Source organism: Micropterus salmoides, unplaced genomic scaffold, assembly GCF_014851395.1.
Source record: "Micropterus salmoides isolate LMB-PRFRI ecotype aquatic unplaced genomic scaffold, ASM1485139v1 Ms_hic_scaffold_4, whole genome shotgun sequence".
NCBI classification, from domain to species: domain Eukaryota; kingdom Metazoa; phylum Chordata; class Actinopteri; order Centrarchiformes; family Centrarchidae; genus Micropterus; species Micropterus salmoides.
In genome coordinates this window covers 9,164,932-9,190,026 of record NW_024043372.1, presented here as the reverse complement: position 1 = coordinate 9,190,026, position 25,095 = coordinate 9,164,932, and the positions used below count along the sequence as shown (strand labels likewise).

Here is a 25,095-nt window from a genome sequence, read left to right as displayed (position 1 = left end):
GGTGCCAAATGTTTTGAAATTGAACTTGCCCCAGGTTTAAAGCGTACGATTTATCAATTTGTATGCAGTTTTTTAAAGTCTGTTCTGTATAGCAATCCATGTGCACAGATCAGAGACGATCATATAACCCACAGGGCTCTCCCCAGAAAACAGGCAAGAGAATACTTTAAAATTGAAGCTGCTGTTTAATGACAAAAGCAGTTAAGGTCAGCAAAACAAAAAAATAATAAAAATATACAGGGGACAGTGACCTCACAGAACCTGAAATGTAGCAGGAAAAGTCCCCTCTGACCTTATTCTCACAGCAGCCTTCTTGAAAATTTCTGTAAGAAGCTTCTGTAACAGCTAGCTGGGAAGCTAACTAGCTTAGTACAGTGAAATAACTTAGCTAACATTACCGAGGGAAGCTAACACTAGCGAACATTAGCTACAAACCAAATTTTAAAATGTGAATCTATTCGTGTAATTCTAGTTTGTAACATTTTTCCACTTCAAAAGTGACATGAATATGCTATGTGTATTTCATCTAGGTTGGCAGAAGTTTAGCGCAGAGCTAGCTAGTCATATCTTCCCAAATGTTCAAAATGGCCGCTGTGTGAATTTTATTTCAATTTTGTTGTAATACTGTATCAAGCAAAAGCAAACAAAGTCATGAAAGACACTCAGCAGTGAGTTCCTCCCAACAAGGTACAAGTTACAATAAAGTTAACATAAGACTGTGACATCTTCACAGTCTCATCACTGCCTTAATGAAAAGTAGTCCTCAGGGCGTCAGAGTGCCTTGGTGTAGTGGTTACATGGCTTCAATTAAAATGAAAACAGTGACAGTGCCAATGCAGCAAAATATGTATAATACTATGCAACATAATGGCTTTATGTGCTTTTATTAGCTTGTATTGACATTTTGAATTTGTAGTGTTATAATTTTCATCTCCCATGGCATTTAACGATGGGTGAAATATTATGTCCCTTTTATAAAACAATGCCTAGAGAGTATTGTTAGCATTAAAATATCAGGAAGATAGCAACAAGCTAATTTAGCAAGACAGCCACAAATAGGGGTTCTACCAATAATAAGTCTTGCTTTGACCATAACCATACCACAGTCTACACAAGCGAACATAAAAAAAAAAATAATAATAATTTAAAAACATTTGAAAGTAATATGAGGTTTTGGTTCATCGTCAAATATCAATGTTTTCTGGTATTACGGTATTTTAATTACATTATATAAAATTTTTTTGAGAATGTATACATCTCCATTGACACCAATAAATAAGTAGTCTTTAGCAAAATAGTTATTCATTAAAAACAGTGATTGACAAATAGTGACAACGCTACTTTACTGATGTTGTTTTCAGCATCAGTAAAGACAAATGCTAAAACTTTCCATTTCCATAATGTCTGTTAGCAAACAAACTACAAATTCAAAATGTCAAGGCGACTCAACAACATTGTAATTAGTCTAAGAAAGGAAAATGATTATATGGAGCAATTCTTATTTATATCTCTGTATTTAGTAAGACATCTGATGTAATAGCAAAATAATTATTGTACATCAACATATCTGGACGACCATTTCACTTTACACCATTATGTACAAAAGTCTTCATTCTCTACAGAGTGGAATACGAGAATAGCCCTTCATAAAAATTCAAAGTTGTTAAAATAAGTTGTTTTTTCTTAAAAATATAAAACTTATATGGTTGCAGGTTATTCCAACCAGCACATATTTGTTTTTGTTTTTTTTACAATTATCTGCTTGACAAAAAAAAAAAAAAAAAAAAAAAAAAAAGAGGCAAATTTGAAAACATTTATAAAACATCTGTTACATGATGGCTCAAAAGAAAATGACCCCAAAAAAAAACCCAATACGTTTGACAACAGGTTAATTTAACTTCTCAAACAGTTGTTTTGAAAAATATAAAACATCCACTAACTACATCTTTAGAAATAACTTTTCTGTGAATAAGTCAGTAATTTACACTGTGAAAATACAAATTACTATAATAAATTAAATTACCTGTTAAGCTGTTATTGCTGTCATTATACGTGATTTTGTTCATGTTTACATTGTTAGTTTTCCAGGAATGTTCATGACTTCCAATAGATCAGACATAAGGAAGCAGTGAGTTGAATGATTTTCATTTTAAGGACCACACAGATTATTCTGCACGTTTAGGACCTTTAACTTTTAACATTTTTATTTTCTGTCCATGTTTAATTATAGTTTTAACTTAAGATTTAATTTTGACAACGTAGCTCAAAGTTCACTGACACACTGAAATTTGTGGTCTGAAGTGGTTTGATTAAGTTTAATTCAACACAGTTTGTGGGATAAAACACGCAGCAATTTGATGCTTTAAAAGACACAGCAGTGTTAATTATCCCTTTACTACAACTGAGTGAGTTTTTTTTATGTTACAGGACTCTGACTTTGTATTGGTTTTTAGTTTGACAATGCATCAGTGTAGCTCGCTTGTTCATCAGAAAACACTTACAACAGACTTCAGGAATATTTTTTATCTGAAGGCAACACAGAGGATCCTGAGCAGGATCGTCTTCAGTGGCAATTATTTTGTCAGAAGTGGCTCTCCGGCAGAGTAAATTTAGTTTAGTGTAAGAATTATGAACAAACATGAAGCCTTTGAGCTGCAATTCCTTCCTTCCCATCTTTATAGGAACCAGTCATCATTCATTCAGATTGAGACTAACTCATCAAGCCTTTGGTTCTTCTTTCCCTCCTGTAAAGCACCAGCATCGTTTAACCCAAATCAAAAAGCTGTTCCATCTGCTGAGTATCAGTTAAAACGATGCTAGCCGTAGTGTTGGGGTTATTTCAGTTTACTAAATACTCCTAAGATCACGCTGGTTAAAACATGTCTGGTTGTTACCCATTGTTGCAGGACTTGTTTGCAGTATCTGTTTTCAGCTCTGAGTGTCTTTTCTTTACAGTAGTTTTATGCAGCTGTGTGGAGGTGGGACTAATTACACTTAACTATGGATACAAAATTCTGCCAGAAAAAAAAAAAAAGTTTAGAATGACAAAAATAAAACTGTTAAATCAAAAACCCAATATGACATAAGGCAAAAAACTTTACAGGTCTTACCAGATCAGATGTAGTCATTTAAATGGTGAACTAGTATAGATACATCCCAAATGCATTTTCTTGTTTTAGTGCTGTCCAGAGAAAACTTTCCAGAAAGTAAGCAATATAGGCTTAGCTCAAATTTGTCATTGAAGGGTTTTACTATAAAAGCCCGTATCCGCCAGGAAAACAAAATAATGAAATGAAATATTAGAAACAACAAAAATCTAAATACTCAAGATTTGTCAATATACTTAATCAAAGATATTAGATGGTAATTCAAAGTTCTGTTCACAACCATCAACTTGTCATTATTTTAATCAAAGTTAAAATTGTGACTTTTTAACTCCTAATTGTTATTTACTGACAGATTTACAATTTTATAAGTTTGACTTAATTCAAAATATTAACTCAGGCTCTCATACTCACAAGTCAATTTGACTCAGAATTTCTACTTAGAGACAAAATTTTAATTAACCTTATAATTTTGACTTCATGTCTCTAAATATTGATTTACCAATTGTTCATCTGTTTGGTTTTTTTTTGTTTGTTTCTTGGCGGACATGTCTCTCCATAGAGTTGTAAAGTCCAGCGGCCAAAGACTTTCCTCAACCTCAGAACAGCTCATCAGCCAGTTGAAATAAAAAACAGATTTTCACACAACTAAACTTGACACACAAGTTTTGGATTCAGTCTTCAGGAAAATCCATATATAAGAACACCAACCCACACCAGGATTTCTGAACATTTAAGGACAATTTTGAATATTTCCTCAGACTGTTATGAGAGGCTAAACAAAGATCATGTGACACAGATGCAGGGATGTGACTGGCTCCTGGGCACACTGCTCTACAGCACATGACAAAAGAGCCGTTCGCAGTTATTACAACGTTGCTGGTGCTCTATGTGTGTTTTAACATGTAATTGTAAAGCACTGCTTGGCTCTGCTTGATTCAGTCTGTTTGCATAAAAGTGTGTGTATTTGTGTGTGTGTGAACGGCACACTGGTCCAGTTAGCGATGAAGTGCACTTCTTTTAAAAACATTTCTTGAAAATGGATGAAAAACTCCAAAGTCAGTCCCGCCGGAATACAGCAGTCCATCGTCAAGTTAAAAACGTAAAAATTAAATACGTCAGGAGGTAAAAATGCTGAGGGTCAAAGGTCAGCTGGGTTTGTCTTCCTGCTCTTACCTCTGAGGCGATGACAAGTCCTTTTTCACACAGGCCACCCAAAACCTCAGACGAACCTCTGGTACTGAGCTGCATGTTGAAAGAGCACACTGCTCCTTCTTTCATTTAATAACCTACTCACATTTTTTAAATGCGGTTTCATCTTCTGAAAACTCTTCAGAGGAGTTTATGTCAGGCGGCATCGGCCTGGTCCAGCTGGTCGTTTTAATAGCATGTGATCACTGAGACGTGAGGTGGACATGTTTGGTCAAAACTCCACTGAGTATCGGTTTGGGAAGGGAAAAGTAAATATAACTGAAGTTGGATGTATATTTTGGGAAACAAAAATGTGTGCTTTCCATGTTAGACCAGAAGAGGTCCTCAAACTGGGACCCAGCCTAAGTAAGCGGGTGTCCCTCCACCTGGGAGCCAGCTGGGAGGAGACCCACTACCCCCCAAACTTTAAAACAAGCTCAAACTGGGGTTAGAGTTGGAGACCGAGGGGTTAAAGGTCAGGGTGTCGAGGGCTTGTGTAGGATGCCTTGAAGGTCCTCTGGTAAGGAGAGGATGACGGCGTCAATGTGGGCCCTCAGTTTGGCCACAGTTCCTGGACGCACCGGGAGCTGCTCCCTCTCCGCCTGACTCTGCAGAGAGCACCGTGAGTTAGAGAGCATTCACCGGCGTTCACATTGTATTAGACATCTATATATTTTATAAGTGCTCATCATTAGTTGTTCATTTAAATCCCCATTGACACATTCATATGAAGGATTTTATTATTAAAATGTCAGAACAAGTAGAAGCAGTGGGTTTAAAGGACAATTCTGGTTCATACTTTTAATTAATATTTTTGTACATCTGACTATCATTTTGATCAGCAATAACATAAATTGTGATAAATCAGAATTACCCTTTAACAGTGGTATAAGTACCAGCAGTAGTAATGATCCAAATCATATTAGTAGCAGTAGTAGGGCAAATACTGCCAGTGCTAATACTGGTACCAGTACCATCACTGGCAGTATTTGCCCTTGTTTATGCAAAAGCAGTGGCTGTATAAGCACTAAAAGTAGTTGAAGTACTACTATAAAAGTAGTAGAAGTAGTAATAGCAGTAGTTGTGGTAGTAACAGTAGTAATAACAGTATAAACAGTAACATCTGTACTACTCATGCAGAGTATATGAGCCTTGGCTGAGTTTGTACTGACCAGTTTATCTTTCAGCTTCAGAACCAGATCAACTGTCTCCACCTCTGAGTGCCTCTGGACTCTCTGCTGCAGATCCTACAGACAGACAGACAGACAGGAACAGATGTAGGATGAGAGATTGTTTGAAATACAGTTTGTATTTCAAGTTTACACTCAATCCCTCCCTCATTCCTCACTTCCTCACACAGGGCCTCAAGGTGCAGAGCCTCCAGTTTCTGGGTCATCTCTCTCCTCCTGTTGCGGAACCAGCCGTCAAAGTTGGGAGACTTGAGGAAATGCCTTCAGACGCAGAGAAAACCACACAGAACGAGTCCATAAGATGCTCAGGATAATGTGCATTTCCACGATTAACGCCAATCATCCTCTACTTTGTTGTTTCTTCATTCTGTGTCACTTACTATAAATTAAAGTCAACACTTCCTGCTGGTGTTTTATATTAAAATCATACCAGGAAAGGGAGAAATTGTGGTGTCTGAGCCTATGTCTGACGAGTATGGATTGAATTGTTATCAAATACACTTATAAAATGGGGGAAACTTTAATTAATGAGTGTCTCTAATGTCAGCCAGTTTGAAATAAACTGTGGTTCTCTCTACAGTTGCCCCAACACCATTTCAAAAGTCACGCTATCTATATATTGTGTAGAATAGTGTTAAAATACATCCAGAGACACAAGGCTACAACAAATACCTTTCTTTTAGTTCCAGACCCGCAACTTCCAGCAGGATTTTATGACTTTGTGTGTGTACCTGTAGAGTCCTATCCAGTCTCCTTTCAGTCTAGATGTGAGCTGAGGTCCAGCTTTCTCCAGCGTCTTCATGAAATCCTGCTGGATGAACGGTCGGAGTTGAGGAGGACTCTTCCAGGGACTGATGGACTTCTGAAGAGGCATCAGACTGGCAACGTACCGCTCCTGTTACACACAATCACACACACACACACACAGAGTTGAATTATTTCAGTTCCACCCAGCGGCAGCACAGACTGAAAACATGAAACGGTTGATTTAGAGCTGTGTTTCCCGGGGGGGGGGGGGGGGGGGGGGGCGGAGGGGGTTGGGATCCTCCAGAGGAGCTCCAAGACAACTAACAAGGAAGTATCTAGTGTACATCAGTCCACAAGACGGCTTATTAAAAACACTACTGTGGCTGAACAGCTGAGACAGAGACACACAAACAGACAAAACAGCAACATGTCACATAGAGATAAAATAAAAATGACTGGCTGTTACCAGAGGAATGATGAAGCTTTGTGTCAGTTCTAAGAAGTAGCGTCGAAGAATTGCATTTTGGGCCGCCGAGGGTCTCTTCTGTTGAACACCCTGAAAAACAGAAATCAGAACATTAAGCTGCTGTCAAAAACTGTTAGTGAACATTTCCACACACTGTAGCAGCCAACCGGTAATGAAGGAGAGGGGTGATGCTACTATAAGTACATTTCTCAGTAGTATTTTGGTAGCATAGTTATTTTAAAACAAGGTATTTTAATAGTAAGTGTAATACTTCAGCTTTGAAGCTGAAGCTTTCTTATTTTACAAAATATGAGATCTTCAACTGGACGTACTTCACACAAAGGGGTTAAAGAGATTCCTGTACTGTAGGCTTTGATATATAGTTTAAAATCTAATTTTTCAGTTTGATATCACCATCACAACCCTAGATGGATGCATCTCACGTGATCAGGCCATATCGGGTTTTGATTATATTCCCCTCAGCAACGGTTTCACTTCACCTTGTGATATAGAGTGACAGTGGGCAATGCAAATACTTAAAGAACAGGAGTTACATCCAGGTAACTTCTATTTCACCTCGTCTCTTTACTGAAACGTGGTCAGAGGGTTTGCTAAATGTGTGTTACTGAAAAGAAGAAGTTTTTCTGCTACTTGCTTCACGTTGTCTTCACCATTAACAATCCTTTTCAGGTCTTCTATAATAGTAAAATGAATATCTTTGAATTTCATACTGTTGGTCAGACAAAACAAGATAAGATAATAAAAACAATTGTTAGTCACAGCCCTACTCCACATGGTGTCTTTGTAGCTGCTGTAGCCCTAATTATATTTTGGAGGAGGTGCACCTTAACAGCTTGATTTATAGTTGTATGTTAGGGCTTAATGTACAACTATAAATCCAGATGCACATGAACTATAAGGTTGACTCTTTCGTGGAAGTTTATTTTTAATTTGTAAATGGGCTCAGATTCAGCTGTCTCCACAGCAAAGAGCTGTTTTCCTGTCAATTTTTTATACACAAGCGAGAATGTAAGGGAGTGGCTGTCACATAAAGGTCACAAATAGTCCAGTATTTCATTGCTAGAATCAGCATCTCCCTCGTCTTAACAGCAGGTTCCTGTTTTTCCGAGGGAGCTGCTAAGGCAAAGTGCAGAGGATCTAAACCAGACACAGTATTTACCCTGTTTGGCACTTTTAATATATAACAACCATTGTAAATGGTGTTACCACGAAGAAGATGAATATAAATGTTATAATATAATTTATAATGTTATAAAAAAAAGGTATGTTGATTTTAAAACAATGTGGGCTGGAGGACTGTAGTGCATGGCTCCAATCAGTCAAACAATAAAGCGTATGCAGGACATTGAGGAGAGACCATGTCTAACCTTCTGCAGCTGTTTGATGATTTCTTCGTCTTTGTTGAGATACGGCTTATATGCAGTGTACACACCTGCAACACACAAACACACAGTTCTGTGAGGTGCATAAAAAGATAATCACACTGGAGAATAAATCCAAAATGAGTATGAAGCGTTTACCAGGTTTAGAGTCCAGCGTTTTGAGGTTTTTCAGTTTCTTCACTTTCATCTGCTTGGCCATCTCTCCTGAGAGGAACATTGTTATATAATCAATTCTGAATGGTAACAGTACATACATAGAGTGACCAGAAAACTAGAAACCCATTTACATTGTAATGCAGTTGGAAGTACACTATTGTCTAAAATATCAATGTATACTGTTGCATTAAAATGTTCCCTTGCTGGAACTGAAGGTCGTAGACCAAACCAGGAAAACTAGACCCACTAAGTATGTGGACAGGCTGTACATCTCTGAGGCTCAGATGCTGTTGTAGTGGACTGCATTCCAAGGTTATGACATTTGTATTTTATCAATTACAGACAAACATCACGTTTGACTGAAGTGTAATATTTGTGACTAGAAGCAGTTTGATCAACCTGCTTGCTTCATGTCTCCGATGCGGATGATGTGCGGCCAGTGCTGCAGGGTTTTTGCAAAGAAGGGATTGGTCACTCCCAGAATGACGGACGGCCTGTAGAAAGAACAGAGAGACAGATCACACATGACTCTGCAATTATTAACTTCACAGGAACAAACAGCCGGATTAAAACATCAAACCTCCTGAGGTTTCCCTGAGCAAGATGCTTAATTATTTTAAAACGATGTATTAGGATTTTATAGTGTGTTTAATTTTTGACTGTTGGAAGATTTCAACTCCGTGATGAACACAAAACTCTGCTGGTTAAAGCATCACTATAAACAATGAGCTGCAAAATAAATTGAACGAACAGGACTGTGTTTGGAACACAGGAGAAAAGTCGAGTCCCAGAGAGCTTCAAAAACTTCCAAACAGAGAGCTTGTTACACCCAAAATGTAATAGTGTAATATTATCGATGTTTAACTTATATTTAACAGGAGTGTCTAAGGCACATGCCATGTAGTCACAACGTCTTTCAGCTGGGGATCCCCCTCACTCTCTAATCTTTCCTATGTCTGTGTGTCAGCTTTAGAAATGTTCAAAAGGTCAACATTAGGGCCTTTAACAATCCTTGAGCGCCTCCTTGTGGACAAATAACAGCCTGTTTCTTAGGTTAATTTCTGCACTGTCTGCAGTGTATATGTGCACTAGTTAATAAAGCAACATTTGAGGACTTCTTCTCCAGTTCTTACCAGACTATGTGGCGACTGCAAATTTATTCAAGCAACACCACCTAGGGATTCATTATTAACAGGAGCTCTTAAGCTCACACAACCAGCACCTTTCTCCATAACAAAACATATTAAAATAATTTAATTTAACTGACAGAGAGAAAAAGAAAGATTCTGTTAATTTGTTTATTAATTCATCTATATATTTCTGCATCTATATAAATACAATTTTAAGATTTTCTTTGTGTTCACTGCTCATGATGCTTCTTTTATATACCCATTTTGTAAAAACAAAACACTATTGTTTTCATTTGTTTTACCTTCATATGCTTTAGTCACACATACGTAAAGTATGTGACACAAACAGAAACTTAAGTGAAACCTGGTGAAATAGTGTCAGATGTTTCCTACAGCATGTTACATGTGATTGTGAAAGACAGAACAGCCGTGCCTGTTTTCTATTGAAGCCCGCACATCAGCGACATGTTGACACATGAGCATTCGCCACTGTTCGTTCCCAGTACTGATGCAAGTCTCCAGGAAATCAGCTATTTTTATCACATACTCCAAATTTCTGCCCGTATGGAGCTTTGTGTGCAACTTGTGTCAACGTCCTGAAGTTACAAGGATCAGACTCACAAAAGGTCACTGGTTAAAATCCCTGACCAGTGACCCTTGACCACCACTGAAGTGCTGCTAACTGAGGCACCGTGCGGCAGCTCAGCAGCCAGCAACAAACAACTGTACATTCAGCAGATGCAGATGGAAAATCAGTGACTTGCTCAAGGGCGTCATGGTAACTACTGTGCTGGTTCATCGTTACTCACGGCGCTTGCGTTCTGGTAGTGTACTCCTTAAACTCGCTGTCGTGGATGGTGAAGTACGGCCGGAAGTCACTGCAGTAACGCAGGGGAGAGATACAACTGCAGACAGAGAGAGACAAAGACAGGAGTGTTAACTTTTGAACCCCGTCTGTCTCTAGGTATTGCCTAACAAACTGTTCACCAAGAAGTCATAATACATTAAAGACTTAATTTAACACTACATTTAACTGTATGAAAGACATGGAGACATATTTCTACACATTTAATGTCTTTTTCAGGACTCAAAGATGGAAATTCAGAGTACTTAACTTCAAATCTTCTACAAAATGTCAAGCCTCTGTACAGGCTGGCACAATGATCGCCCCTAACCCTCTCTGACTCACCTGACCAAGGCCAGCACGGTATCTGATGACTCAGCTGGCGATGGCGCCATCACGACGAGTGCCTCCCCGAGCAACACCAACTCCCACAGCATTTGGATATGGAAGAAGACCGGGTAGAAACACCTGGAGAGAGAGCTTGTGTTAGAGGTTAAGAGTTTTCCTTCCCTACTCAAAAGCTTTATGGTGACATTACTGGGGGTTATTTGTATGAATATAATTGAAAAAGTCCTCTCAGGTTGATTTTTTACAAAGTTTTGAAATGACCTTGAAGAAATGTGTTAATAATGTTGGTGTTCTCACAGAACAAGTGTTTGTTTAAAATGCATTTTGCTGAATCTCTCTTTTGGAACAAATGTATGCCTCTGTGGAGAATTTCCTTATTTGTCATTACTTTTCATGAAATTCTGAACAGAGGAGGAGGTGTTTTCTTGTTTGCAAACACTCCTGACAAGGTAAAATACCTCTTTAAGTTTGCTTTATTCTGCTCTGGTTTTTATTAGTTACATCTAGATTTTTATTCTTTTCTTTCAGTTCTGTTATTTATTTTTTGTGAGCTGCCAGTGATAAAGGGCAAAATAAACAAATGAATGTTAGCAAGAGGTGGGTATTGTTTTTTTTTTTGACCTGACCACAGAATATGCAAATTAACAAAACAGGGCTGCAACAAAAACAGTCAAATTGACCTTTTAACAAAAAAACATGACTATTCATGCTGGTCACACTGACCCTGTGGGTGAGTTTTGTGAATAAGGGCGCAAATTGTGCAAGACAGTAATCAGGTTTTAGAAACACAGACCAAATATATTGCAATGAACAATTTCTACGGAAGATCTTTATTTGTCCTATAAAAACTATTTTAGCAGGTAATCTTGTGGGGAGAAGGTGGTAACCAGGTAAAACAGTGCAGTCAGAGGAAGAAAAACCTCCCAATGCAGACAATGCTCGATTCACCTGCTGCTGCTGTGCTACTACTGAACATCAGGGGGTGACACAAGCGTGTGTTTTGGGACGAAGGGAAACAACGGGAGCTCTCACCTGAAGAGGTCCACTTCATGGATGGTTGGGAGCACGATGGACACCTGACTGTCACTCTGAAAAACAGACACACTCTCTTTCAGCTGAAATAATCACATGTTCAATTTAATTTCTAACACACATTAATACAAAATGGCGATTGTTTTGTGTGTGTGTGTGTGTGTGTGTGTGTTCACCTGGGTGGACTGGGCCAGCTGTGAGGTTCCGGGCTTGTCGTAAGAAGTTGGGATGCGAACCTGCAGTAACACACATATTCACCAGTCACAGTTTGAACACACAGAAACCAATTTAACACAGATTATAACTCAGAATATTGACTCTGCTGCCTTAATCAAAGATCTGATGATAGTGTGCACGTCACAGTTACACTGTTTGCACATGGGTAGAACGTGAATCATTGTGTTCTCAGTGTGACTGAGTGACTCTTTTTCTCATAAAGGACATTTTGACTTGACAGAAGTTTAACGGATTACATTTAAGTTCTGGTTGCAGGGCCCTGCTGTAGTGCATGAACCGTTTATTAATGTTAACAGCTGCACCTGTACTTTAACTGATGGGTTGACGAGTCCAAGAATAACATCTACTGCTTTAAGGGTTTTGTGTGCGAGTACCTTGATGACCACACCCATAATGGGCAGCGTGAGGATTCGTCCAGGATGGGGCGTCGGCCAGCGGTCTATATCATTACAAGCTGTCAAATACAAAAAGAACAAAAGAACAGCAATCGGATGGTGTATAAAAAAAACACAAACTGTACAAACCACTATAAAATTATAAGAGAAAGAAATACCAAAGGGTCAGTTCACACAAATGAGCATTTTCACACTTCCCTCTTGAGATGTCTGTTTTATTTGTCAAGATTTTGAGAAATCTGAAACTGAGATTTCTGCCTTCACCCCGACAGAATGGAGGTGAATTAAATTTTGTGAGTTTTTCTGCTCACAGTGTTAAGAAATCTGATAAACAGAAGAGAAACACATCTTTAGAGAAACGGTGACCTTCCAACCTTAGATGACCCACACATTTTTTAAAGTGAGGATGATCATTTTTCAAGGCTTTGAGCACCATAAGATGAATCCTTTCACCTCCATCGTACTGTGGTGGAGTAAACTTTAAGTTCTATCAATTGAGTAGACCCAAAGCAATCAATGTATTGTTACTGTCTTTATTTTAACAGCTGTTCATATTAACTTCAATTTTATTTTTTTATTTCAGTGCTTTCTAATTTATTATTAAAACAGCAGCTAGGCATGTTGCTAAAGCTATAAGAAAATCCACAAAGAAAACAATCATGCACGCACAACGTCAAAAGTCAGAGGAGGCACACGCATTCTGAGAGCAGATGGTTGCCCTCATGACGTTGGGTTTACACCAAACGTGTAAAATGACCTTTTGTTTCGGCGCCCATGTCACTCAAGCTAGCTCCACTCCGCGTCTGGTGTGAGATGACAGGAGACAACTAACACATATGACGACGGGATGGTTTCATTTTAAGTATTAAAAAAATGTTATAAGAGTGATTGCGTCGATTACTGAACTGGAGAAACAGTATATTTGTCTTCATGGATATTCCTCACCTTGAAAACACAAAATTCAATCCAAAACTCTCAAGACTTTGTACAAACCCCGCACCGAGGGAAGAAGGAAAATAGATGTTTTATAATTTGGGTGAACTGTTGCATTAACATGCTTTAGCACTGATTTGGCTTCTGTGAGAGGCGGCAACAACAACAACATGATCACTTTTGGTTCCTGCCAGGACCTTTGAACAGCCATAAGTCTGTCTCCTGAGGACTTGAGGCTCATGCAAGTCGTCAGAGCGCGTGTCCAGAGAATGTGAAATGTCAATATTAAACATTTTTAAATCATGATGGGGGTGCAAAAAGTGTTTCTGGTGCTCGTTTGTGTTAGATGATGTTTCTGCAGACCTCTGGACCAGCTGGAGTTGAAACACAACACTCACCAGTCTCTCTTTATAAGCATTACATTAACACCCGCCTTAGGATTTAAACAGTGTTTCTGATGAAAAACAATTTTTGTTAAGTTTTTATCTTTTCAATTAATCTTTTACACCCATGCAGCACTTTTTTTTATATACAAGAAGAAGCTACTCTTTTAATGTGTTCATCTTAATGGACCACACGTTTTTAAAAAGAGAGCTTTACACATAACCTTATCAGAGATAATGATAATATTAGTAAATTTTTGTACGTCATAGTCAACTTTAATCATATAAAAGGTAATTTCCCAACAACAAAAATGTTGCTAGTGAAAATGCAGTGTAGCTAGTAACTTTGGAAAAGCACTAGCCACATTGGTTCGTGAGCAAAAAAGTCAAGCCCAGGTTACCAGATATATATTTTAAATATTTTGGCAGCTACATACAGACAGGCAGGGACAGGCAGAGTCAGACAGACAGACAGAGACAGGTAGAGTCAGACAGACTGACAGGCAGAGTCAGACAGACAGAGACAGACAGACAGACAGGCAGAGACAGGTAGAGTCAGACAGACAGACAGGCAGAGACAGACAGACAGACAGGCAGAGACAGGTAGAGTCAGACAGACTGAGACAGACAGACAGGCAAAGACAGGCAGAGACAGGTAGAGTCAGACAGAGAGACAGGCAGAGACAGGTAGAGTCAGACAGACAGACAGGCAGAGACAGGTAGAGTCAGACAGACAGGCAGAGACAGGCAGAGACAGACAGAGACAGACAGACAGGCAGAGACAGACAGAGACAGACAGACAGGCAGAGACAGGCAGAGACAGGCAGAGTCAGACAGACAGAGACAGGTAGAGTCAGACAGACAGACAGGCAGAGACAGGTAGAGTCAGACAGACAGAGACAGACAGACAAAGACAGGCAGAGACAGGTAGAGTCAGACAGACAGGCAGAGACGGGTAGTGTTAGACAGACAGACAGGCACAGTCAGACAGACAGGCAGAGACAGACAGAGACAGACAGACAGAGACAGGTAGAGTCAGACAGACAGAGACGGGTAGAGTCAGACAGACAGAGACGGGTAGAGTCAGACAGACAGACAGGCAGAGACGGGTAGAGTCAGACAGACAGAGACGGGTAGAGTCAGACAGACAGAGTCAGACAGACAGGCAGAGACAGGCAGAGTCAGACAGACAGGCAGAGACAGGTAGAGTCAGACAGACAGGCAGAGTCAGACAGACAGAGTCAGACAGACAGACAGGCAGAGACAGACAGACAGGCAGAGACAGACAGAGACAGACAGACAGACAAAGACAGGCAGAGACAGGTAGAGTCAGACAGACAGGCAGAGACGGGTAGAGTTAGACAGACAGACAGGCACAGTCAGACAGACAGGCAGAGACAGACAGAGACAGACAGACAGAGACAGGTAGAGTCAGACAGACAGAGACGGGTAGAGTCAGACAGACAGAGACGGGTAGAGTCAGACAGACAGACAGGCAGAGACGGGTAGAGTCAGACAGGCAGAGACGGGTAGAGTCAGACAGACAGAGTCAGACAGACAGGCAGAGACAGGCAGAGTCAGACAGACAGGCAGAGACAGGTAGAGTCAGACAGACAGGCAGAGACAGACAGACAGAGTCAGACAGACAGACAGGCAGAGACAGGTAGAGTCAGACAGACAGAGACAGACAGACAGGCAGAGACAGGTAGAGTCAGACAGACAGAGACAGACAGACAGGCAGAGAGAGGTAGAGTCAGACAGACAGGCAGAGACAGACAGACAGGCAGAGACAGGTAGAGTCAGACAGACAGGCAGAGACAGACAGACAGGCAGAGAGAGGTAGAGTCAGACAGACAGGCAGAGACAGACAGACAGGCAGAGACAGGTAGAGTCAGACAGACAGGCAGAGTCAGACAGACAGGCAGAGACAGGTAGAGTCAGACAGACAGGCAGAGTCAGACAGACAGGCAGAGACAGGTAGAGTCAGACAGACAGAGTCAGACAGACAGGCAGAGACAGAGAGACAGGCAGAGTCAGACAGACAGGCAGAGTCAGACAGACAGGCAGACAGGCAGAGACAGACAGAGACAGACAGACAGGCAGAGACAGGCAATCAGACTGACCAGCCTCCAGACAGGGCTCCTGTTTCTCAAAGTATTCTGGAGCCATGATCTTCAACAGTGAGTGGAAGAAGGTCACATAGGGCAGCTTACTGATCAGGACCAGAGACTGAAGAGACGTAGAAACACACAGAGAGAATTTATATAATCAAATCTTTTTAAAACCATCATTTAAAATGACATCAGTGTTTTCTGTTAAAACTGCATCCGCTGAACATTTCTGCTCTCAAGTTTGAATGGATTTTTGAAATACCCCAAATGTTTTAGTTTTCATTACTGGCGCTGCAACAGATTATTATATTTCATTATTGATTAATCTCTCAATGATATTCATTCATATAAAACAGAGTAAAGCCGCAAAACCTCACTCTATTTTACAACTGAATAGATTAATGAGTATTGTCCTATTCTACATTGATGGTTCTACGCATGTTGGCACGTTTTCGGTGTGTTGAAGCTGAACTGCAGTCTCGTCACTGACCTTCTGGAAGTATCCTCTCTTCAGGGATTTGTCTCGCACCTGACGGAAGTACACGTAACCGTAGTAATGGCCCTGTTCTCTCTGCAACACGCACACACAAATACACAATCATATAACCAACATCACTTATATCACTAAACCAAACGATTCCGATGTGGGTCACATGTTTATATACACTGCTCAAACCAAAATAAAGGGAACACTTAAACAACACAATGTAACTCCAAGTCAATCACACTCCTGTGAAATCAAACTGTCCACTTAGGAAGCAACACTGATTGACAATCAATTTCACATGCTGTTGTGCAAATGGAAAAGACAACAGGTGGAAATTATAGGCAATTTGCAAGACACCCCCAATAACGGGGTGGTTCTGCAGGTGGTGACCACAGACCACTTCTCAGTTCCTATGCTTCCTGGCTGATGTTTTGGTCACTTTTGAATGCTGGCGGTGCTTTCACTCTAGTGGTAGCATGAGACGGAGTCTACAACCCACACAAGTGGCTCAGGTAGTGAAGCTCATCCAGGATGGCACATCAATGTGAGCTGTGGCAAGAAGGTTTGCTGTGTCAGTCAGCGTAGTGTCCAGAGCATGGAGGCGCTACCAGGAGACAGGCCAGTACATCAGGAGACGTAGGAGGAGGCCGTAGGAGGGCAACAACCCAGCAGCAGGACCGCTACCTCCACCTTTATGCAAGGAGGAGCAGGAAGGAACACTGCCAGAGCCCTGCAAAATGACCTCCAACAGGCCACAAATGTGCATGTGTCTGCTCAAACAGTCAGAAACAGACTCCATGAGGGTGGTATGAGGGCCCGACGTCCACAGGTGGGGGTTGTGCTTACAGCCCAACACCGTGCAGGACGTTTGGCATTTGCCAGAGAACACCAAGACTGGCAATTTCGCCACTGGCGCCCTGTGCTCTTCACAGATGAAAGCAGGTTCTCACTGAGCACATGTGACAGACGTGACAGAGTCTGGAGACGCCGTGGAGAACGTTCTGCTGCCTGCAACATCCTCCAGCATGACCGGTTTGGCGGTGGGTCAGTAATGGTGTGGGGTGGCATTTCTTTGGGGGGCCGCACAGCCCTCCATGTGCTCGCCAGAGGTAGCCTGCCATTAGGTACCGAGATGAGATCCTCAGACCCCTTGTGAGACCATATGCTGGTGCGGTTGGCCCTGGGTTCCTCCTAATGCAAGACAATGCTAGACCTCATGTGGCTGGAGTGTGTCAGCAGTTCCTGCAAGAGGAAGGCATTGATGCTATAGACTGGCCCGCCGTTTCCCAGACCTAAATCCAATTGAGCCCATCTGGGACATCATGTCTCGCTCCATCCACCAACGCCATGTTGCACCACAGACTGTCCAGGAGTTGGCGGATGCTTTAGTCCAGGTCTGGGAGGAGATCCCTCAGGAGACCATCCGCCACCTCATCAGGAGCATGCCCAGGCGTTGTAGGGAGGTCATACAGGCACATGGATGCCACACACACTACTGAGCCTCATTTTGACTTGTTTTAAGGACATTACATCAAAGTTGGATGGTAGTGTGGTTTTCCACTTTCCACTGATTTTGAGTGTGACTCCAAATCCAGACCTCCATGGGTTGATAAATTTGATTTCCATTGATAATTTTTGAGTGATTGTCAGCACATTCAAGTTTTTAATGAGATTATTTCATTCATTCAGATCTAGGATGTGTTATTTTAGTGTTCCCTTTATTTTTTTGAACAGTGTATGTAGGTCTGTAGTGCTGTGTAGGGATGTCACGATACCAAAGATTTATTTAGTCAAAAACACTTTGTTCCACAAATCTCGATACCAATTTGATACGACGTTAAAAAACAAAACAATAAATCAACATACACTCAATATACACTCTTAATAAAAACATTTGAACATAAATCAAGTAACAGCTGTGAAAGTTGTAATTTGATGTCAATTTGCCGATTTTCAGGTGATCAAAACTGTGAAACGTCTGCCTAAATTAACTCTCCAACTATGGGAGATGTTGAAGGTAACAGCCGGGAAATAAACTTCACCCCGGTTTCCACACAAGACTCTTTTCTATTCTACAAGTCGATTTGGAGTTGATGCTGCAGCAGAATTGTCGCCGTCTTCCACGTGTTGGATCTCCTTTGGTACGACACAGTGCTGTGTGTGTGTGTGTGTGTGTGTGTGTGTGTGTGTGTGTGTGTGTCCCAACCTTCAGACATGGTGGTGCGTCCCGGTCAGTGGTTTCCAGGAAGCAGCCTAGCGACGACTTCCTGTTTGATCCCTGACGAAAGCGGAAGCAGAACTGGGTGTCGCCAAGGCAACCTGAGAAAACAGCAGAGTGATGGTGTGGTTACTATGGGAACACTTGCGCGGTGTGAATTCACACCGACATTATATATATAAAAAATTTTTTTTAGCTTGTCTTAAATTACTTCTATTTTCTAGTTGTGTATTTGGCGCTGAGCAGAGGAAAGCAAATTAATCACAAATATACAATTGCCAAGGATGACACAATAAAGTCAGAGACTTTTATTTAAAACAAAGAATAAAACATCAAATACAGCTCAGAGTCTCAAACTGACATGTCAAATATTCTAGCCAGTCCGCAGGAGACCAAACACAACACTCTCAACCCGACTCTGTAAACTATTTCCAAAATTAAAATGACTAAAAACAGAAGTGTATTGTACCAAAACATTTGTAAACTTTCAACAGTTTCAACAAGTTGGCCATCAAGAACAAGTCATCAGACCATTTCTTTACTCTTATCAACATTAACCTCCAAATTGCCCTTTTTGCAACTGGCCAGCGGACCTTGGGTTTGGCTTAACTTAAAAAGAGCTGTAAGCAACACTCAGTGCCACTAAATGTTGCACTAGAGCACCAGCATCTCAGACCAAAACAAACCTACTCTACAGACAACCAGACTCTACTGAGAAAAAGTTATTTTAAGATCATCATAAAACACACTATATTCAAACTGGACAAAAACAAAATAAAAGTCACCAAAGTTGTCGTCGTTAGTCTTTCCACTGTTCCAACAATCACTCAATTCACCAAATTATTCTATAATATATATGCCTCAACCACGAAACAGGCTACAGTTGTTGCAACGTAAACCTTGGGGACAAATGCACCCGTCAAAAGTAGCACACACACACACACTAAAAGTGCAACGTGACAACATTATGGAAAGAATCCCTACAGAGACAGACCTATCTGTTAAACAGTAAGATCGTTATATCGCTCTCGCTAGCCACCAGACTACATTGAAACATACGCTATAGCCAATCAGACTATTGAGGAAAAACACTCATTTTACCTCACAGATCATCGTTAAACAAACTTCATTCAAACTGGACAGAAACAATAATAAAACTCACAAAAACCATCTTTGTTAGACTTTTCAGGATTCCAACAATCTCCAACTGTGTGACGTCATTCTCTCAGACACCATTACTAAAATTATGAAATGAAACATAAAATTATTATCAGCTGCTGTATTAATGTTGAGAATCTTATATACAAAACCTTTAAGAGATATGTTTTCTGAGCTTGAACAACAATACTCTGAAATCTATGGGTGAAATATGAAGTAAACCAGTTTACTAATATTGAGCACAAACCCACTGCAGACAGCCTTATAAGTTATAAATTAGATTAAAATGTTCCTAACATTTTAGAGTGTTTTATAAACTTTTTATAAGATAACCTACATATACCTAAGTGTTTACGATTTTACAGTGTATTCAACAGCTACACCTTTGTAAACTACATCAATGGCAACCATTTGATCACCACTTAAATACATTTAACTGCTAATCCACATGCCTGTTAGCAAAACTGAAAACATAAATGTACTTTATTTGTCACATACATGTAGCAAAATTCATCCTCTGCATTTAACCCATCCCTGAAGGGAGCCACTGCAAAGCGCCCGGGGACCGACTCCAGATTGAAATGCAGTTCCAGGTCAAACGGCACTGACTACCTAATATGTTTTCGATGGTGGGGGATCGGTGTGATTTCAATGTGCACCAGTCAGCTTCCTGGTTTCCTCCTGATTTTTGGATAAACAGGAAGAGGAAGCAGGAAAAAAAAGAGAGGAAATAGGAAGTGCCCGATGAGTCACAGACTCGGCCTTTAACCGCCACATGACCTCCGCACAACCTCCAGCCGACACGCCAGAAGAGGGTGAGTACGAGATAATGATGAAGAGTTTCATTCCAAACACAAGACACACACACACACTTCCCAGAGCTCAGCCAAGACTCCATGACATCATGCAGTCGGGTTGCGTTCAAGACCACCCAGCGTGAAACCACAGCCATCACAGCTCTGTTTCGCAGTCTGAACAGACTTCACAGGCTCCAGATTCTCTTCATTTTATTGGTGTGTGTCTGATCCTGTAACCCTGCCAGCGTTGTATATAACGCCAGGCAAAATGGACACAGTGGAGTAGAAGAGTTTGGAAGAACTGTAAACTGTGAATCACAAGATGGCTGATTTGCTGATAAAGTGACTGAGAAGGCAAGTCGTGATGAGGAATCCGATATTTTTGGATTTCATTATTGTTTTAATCATCTGCAAATTTTCTTAAATAATGGTTAATCCAATTGGCCTAAATGTTGTAAAAATTAACATTAAGAATCTCAGAGGCCATGGTGACATATTCAAATGACTCATTTTGGTCGAGAAACAGTAAGATATTCAGTGTACTATCATACAAGACAAAGAAAAACAGCAAATGTTCACAGCTGAGAAGCTGGAACAAGAGAAATTTTTGCATAAAAAAAGATTAAACAGTGAAGCGATTAGTAAAATTGTCAGCAATTAATTTTGTGCTGACTACTATTATTGACTGATTAATCTACTAATTGTTACAGCTCAAGAAACAAAAATGTTTTGTTTCAGAATGCCAACCACAGACCATTGTCTGGTCCCATTTAAAGCTGCATTCATTGATGTTATTATCACCTCGTAAGATTTCCACAGCCAGCAGACACTGAGAAACATCATCATCCTGCTGGAGTCCGCATTTGTGTCGACCCGATGAGTGCAAGTTCCGATATTCGCTCTTGTTTTAGCTCTGGTTTGGCCTCAACCAACTCTCTTTAGACTTTCCTCTTCCTTCTTCAGCAGCTAGTCTCTAATAACTGTGTCTGTCAGCTGTTTGGTGCTGGGCAGGTGGATTACAGTGGGTTTATCAGAGACTGTTTCCTGAAAACACTTAGACTGCACCATACAGTAAATCTGTTGTTGTACAAACTAAGATTAGGAACTACAAGAGGCTAAAATGCTCTGTAGAGATGCAGAGCTGGTGACATCTGACAAAGTAAGCAGTCTTTTGATCCATTCTTCCCATACAAAATATAAATTTTGTGCAGCTTTAAGTATTAGTGCATTTGAAGCAGGTCTTATTGATGTTATTTTCGTGTTGGGGGTTAATTATTTGCCACATTCAAGTACCGCATAATTGTAGAGTTTTGTTGCATACGATGAACCAATAATACCAAAAAATAACTGATAACTAATAACTGTCAATACTGTACAAAATATTCAAGATTATTTTTATATGCTATAATCGTGCTAACATATCAAAAGATAGAGAGCTCTATTTTGTAACAGTGCAAGATGTTCATGTGCCGTGTCAAAATTCAGACCTTAATCTGACTAAATGCTGTGATGGTTTAGGCTTTGTTGGGTTAAAGATGATTTTAATGTCTGCAAGTTTGAGACCAATCTAAACACCTTTTTGGTTTTATTCTATTCCTATATGTAACACCGGTGCTACAGTTCCTTCACTCTCCATCTGATGTGACGTTAAAGCGGAGAGTCAGACCTTTAAACTTTAAATCCTGTGTGCTGAAGTACAGATACAACTCAGCAAATTATATGCAACCACTCCTTCTCTCGATCCCTAATAAGAATCAATGTAACTTAAAGACAAATGATTGAGATGTGAGAATGAATGAATGAATATATATATATATATATATATATATATATATATATATATATATATATATATATATATATATATATATATATATATATATATATATATATATATATATATATATATATATATAGAGAGAGAGAGAGAGAGATGCATCTCTCTCTGACACAGACCTACATTATACTGTATATATAGTAGCCCTGTAAGCACTTTGTCGTAATTCAGTCCAGATAGCAGGTTCGTGAGCTCTACCACCTGCTGACTCACACTCAACAAAAACACACACACACACTTGGTGTTTGTGCACATGTGTGCGTGTAAACCAATCATCTTCAGTCTAGTGTTACACAATTAAAGAGTTTTAGCTTATTTGCGTTCTTTTTTTGGGGGGGGGGCATAGTTGCAGGGCCAGACAATTTTAATTTAAACAAAACTTAAGAGGAAACCAGAGCTTCCAGGTTATGTTTCAGAAACGAGACAATCTCATTCAGAATCACAACAATACTTGTAATATTGCAATTTACTAAAAATCCAGCCCTTCAATATCGCGTTGGTCAAGAGTGTTTCCTGTGGTTCACGAGGTCCTGGCGTTTGAACTTCTCTCTCCATCTCTCTTTTTTCATTCTACACACAACTACTACTCTGACTTTTTGTTGTACAATAAATGTTTGTCTTTGAGGAGAGAAAACAGTGCGTGATTATCCCCATTTGTATGATTCATGGCATTTCACCATTCTCTCTATTACATATAACACTTCAGATGTGTTCAGACGACACGTTGTTTGGCTCTTAATACAACAGCCCTGCAATTAATCCAACCTACATGACGGTTATAATGTTAAAAAACTGTTTAGAGACTAAAAACAGGAACTCACCTGAGTTGGAGTCAGGAAAGGAAAGGTAACAGATGCTTGTTTTCTGAAAGAAAAAATATTTATTTTTATTTTTTTGTCATCTCAGGTCGATTCAGTGATTTATAGACACTAAACAAATAGCGCACAACAGATAACACACCAGTAGGAGATCAATGATTATCATTACAATGAACATAAAAAATATTACAAATAATTCATCAAACTCTGCCCCACTTCTTCTAGGATTTAATGTACATATATCTTAAAAATTAATTTTTCTTTCATTCAAAAATCCAATTCTGACTCACCTCTTTCTCTGACAGTTTTGAATGATGAGGATAAATAACCTGGAAGACAGACAAACAAAGTTACTACACTGCTGGCGCTCATCAACCCACATCTAAAACTGTGTTCAGTTTCTGTGTAACAAAACATCTGCACTTTTTCATCGCCAGATTTGTTATTTCTTAGGTCACTAAGTTCATTAGGTTCTGTAACTGCTACATGCAATTTGGCTGCACAGTCGCTGCAATATGCCATTTTTTCTTTTGACATATGGTATTTTGTTTAAATTGGCTCTTGAATTGGCCAAACCTAAAACAAATTTACATTTATATTTCAGTGTAACAAGTTTCAAAGGGATGAACTTTGTGATATAAAGTGATTAATGCACTGTACATTTTAGCATTAAATAAACATGTTTCCAGATATCTGGTATTAAAATATTATTAGAAAGCTAGACAGATTATATTAGATTCTGGCCATGGTAATTGTAACAGACATTGGAGTTGCAATGATAAGTTGATTAATTAGCTATTCAAACTGACAGAAAATTAATCAACAACAATTTTGATAATTGTGTAAACTGAATATCTATAATTAATATAATTTGTAAAAGTCCTCTGGGAACTTGTGATGGGAATGTTTCACAATTTGCTGCACAATAAAGATAAAATTATCTGCCTGCAAAAATGTCATTCCTTACACAGACTGATGCATTTCCAAAACTAGTGCATCTAAACTGCACTAATAAAACATAAAAGCAAGTTCTGCAGTATGTGTGCTGCTCGGTTCATTAGAGAAAGTGACAAAAAGCTGCAGGAGTCTGAACCCAGATCACTGAATAGAACCTTATTAACACTTGCAGCGTATTGTCTTCAAAACTTGTTGTTATTGATTTTATATCCCAAACTCCTGTGATAACAACAGGTGTTTGTTCTGTTAGTCCAGTGGGATTCAAACCTTTCCCTCCCAGTCACGCCTTGCTCAACAAAGTAACGCCTGATACATTTTAACGTGTGTTTTTCTGTCTGAGGAATAGTTTCAGCTAAATGCATCCATGTGAAAAAGCAGCTGATGCAGTGGCTGTCGGGACAGACTAACTCCAGAGAAGAAGACACACACAAATCACATTGGCTACGAAACAAAACAATAACAGGGAATGAAATCGGTTTGCTACACTAAAAAAAAAAAAATTCTGCTGTTTATAGTGGCGTTTGTGCGTAAACATGTCAGCACTGTTAGAGCATAAACAAAGACTCAAACGCACAGATTCATAGAGAGGTTTGTGTGCTCCAGTCCAGGAAATAGTCTGAGCCTTCGATAACTGCTAACTTAGGCATTTTTAGCTGCCATGTAGAGGGTTTTTCATGACGCATCTGTCCCCGGCGGGTCCTTCTGTCTCACCTCCACAGCCTGCCCCAGCTCCAGGTCGAAGCCGACCACACAGATGCAGTGCAGCCAGGCAGAGAAGCGGTCCCAGGGCAGCAGGAGAGCCTCCTCCGGCTCATCGTCGCCTCCGGGCCCGGGGGGCAGAGTTATCTCCTCGGCCGGGGAGATGCTACTAGCGTCCTGGTCGTCCAGATCCTCCGGCTCTTCGACCTGCTCCCCCAGCTCCTCTGGGCCTTGCAGAGCCATAGTGACGGCCCGATACGCTCTGGAAAATGTTTTCCTAAACAAGTTTACTAAGTTACAATTTCAAGTAACTGTCCCTCAAACAATAACAGAAGGCAGCAGTGCAGAAAGTAGCCAGTTAGCTAGCGCTTAGGAGAAGCTTACGTACGACGTGGTGACGCCATAACGTAAAGTTGTCGCTGGCCCTGAGTTGTATTCAAGTTCAGAAAGGAGC

At 40.1% G+C, this 25,095-nt stretch overlaps 1 protein-coding gene across 1 annotated transcript; it reads right to left on the bottom strand.

Moving 5' to 3' along the window:
• Positions 1 to 165: 165 nt before the first annotated feature.
• dennd6aa (DENN/MADD domain containing 6Aa) lies at positions 166 to 24,884 on the bottom strand. Its single transcript, XM_038697719.1, has 19 exons — positions 24,654 to 24,884; positions 23,276 to 23,314; positions 22,989 to 23,031; positions 18,364 to 18,476; positions 16,161 to 16,241; positions 15,683 to 15,788; positions 12,223 to 12,302; positions 11,788 to 11,847; positions 11,612 to 11,667; positions 10,577 to 10,699; positions 10,197 to 10,292; positions 8,657 to 8,751; positions 8,240 to 8,305; positions 8,087 to 8,151; positions 6,699 to 6,788; positions 6,217 to 6,380; positions 5,644 to 5,746; positions 5,468 to 5,542; positions 166 to 4,903 (listed from the first exon to the last, which is right to left on the bottom strand). The coding sequence occupies exons 1-19, from the start codon at positions 24,882 to 24,884 to the stop codon at positions 4,772 to 4,774; spliced, it is 1,818 nt and encodes a 605-aa protein (XP_038553647.1). The 3' UTR covers positions 166 to 4,771.
• Between the last annotated feature and the right edge of the window lie 211 nt (positions 24,885 to 25,095).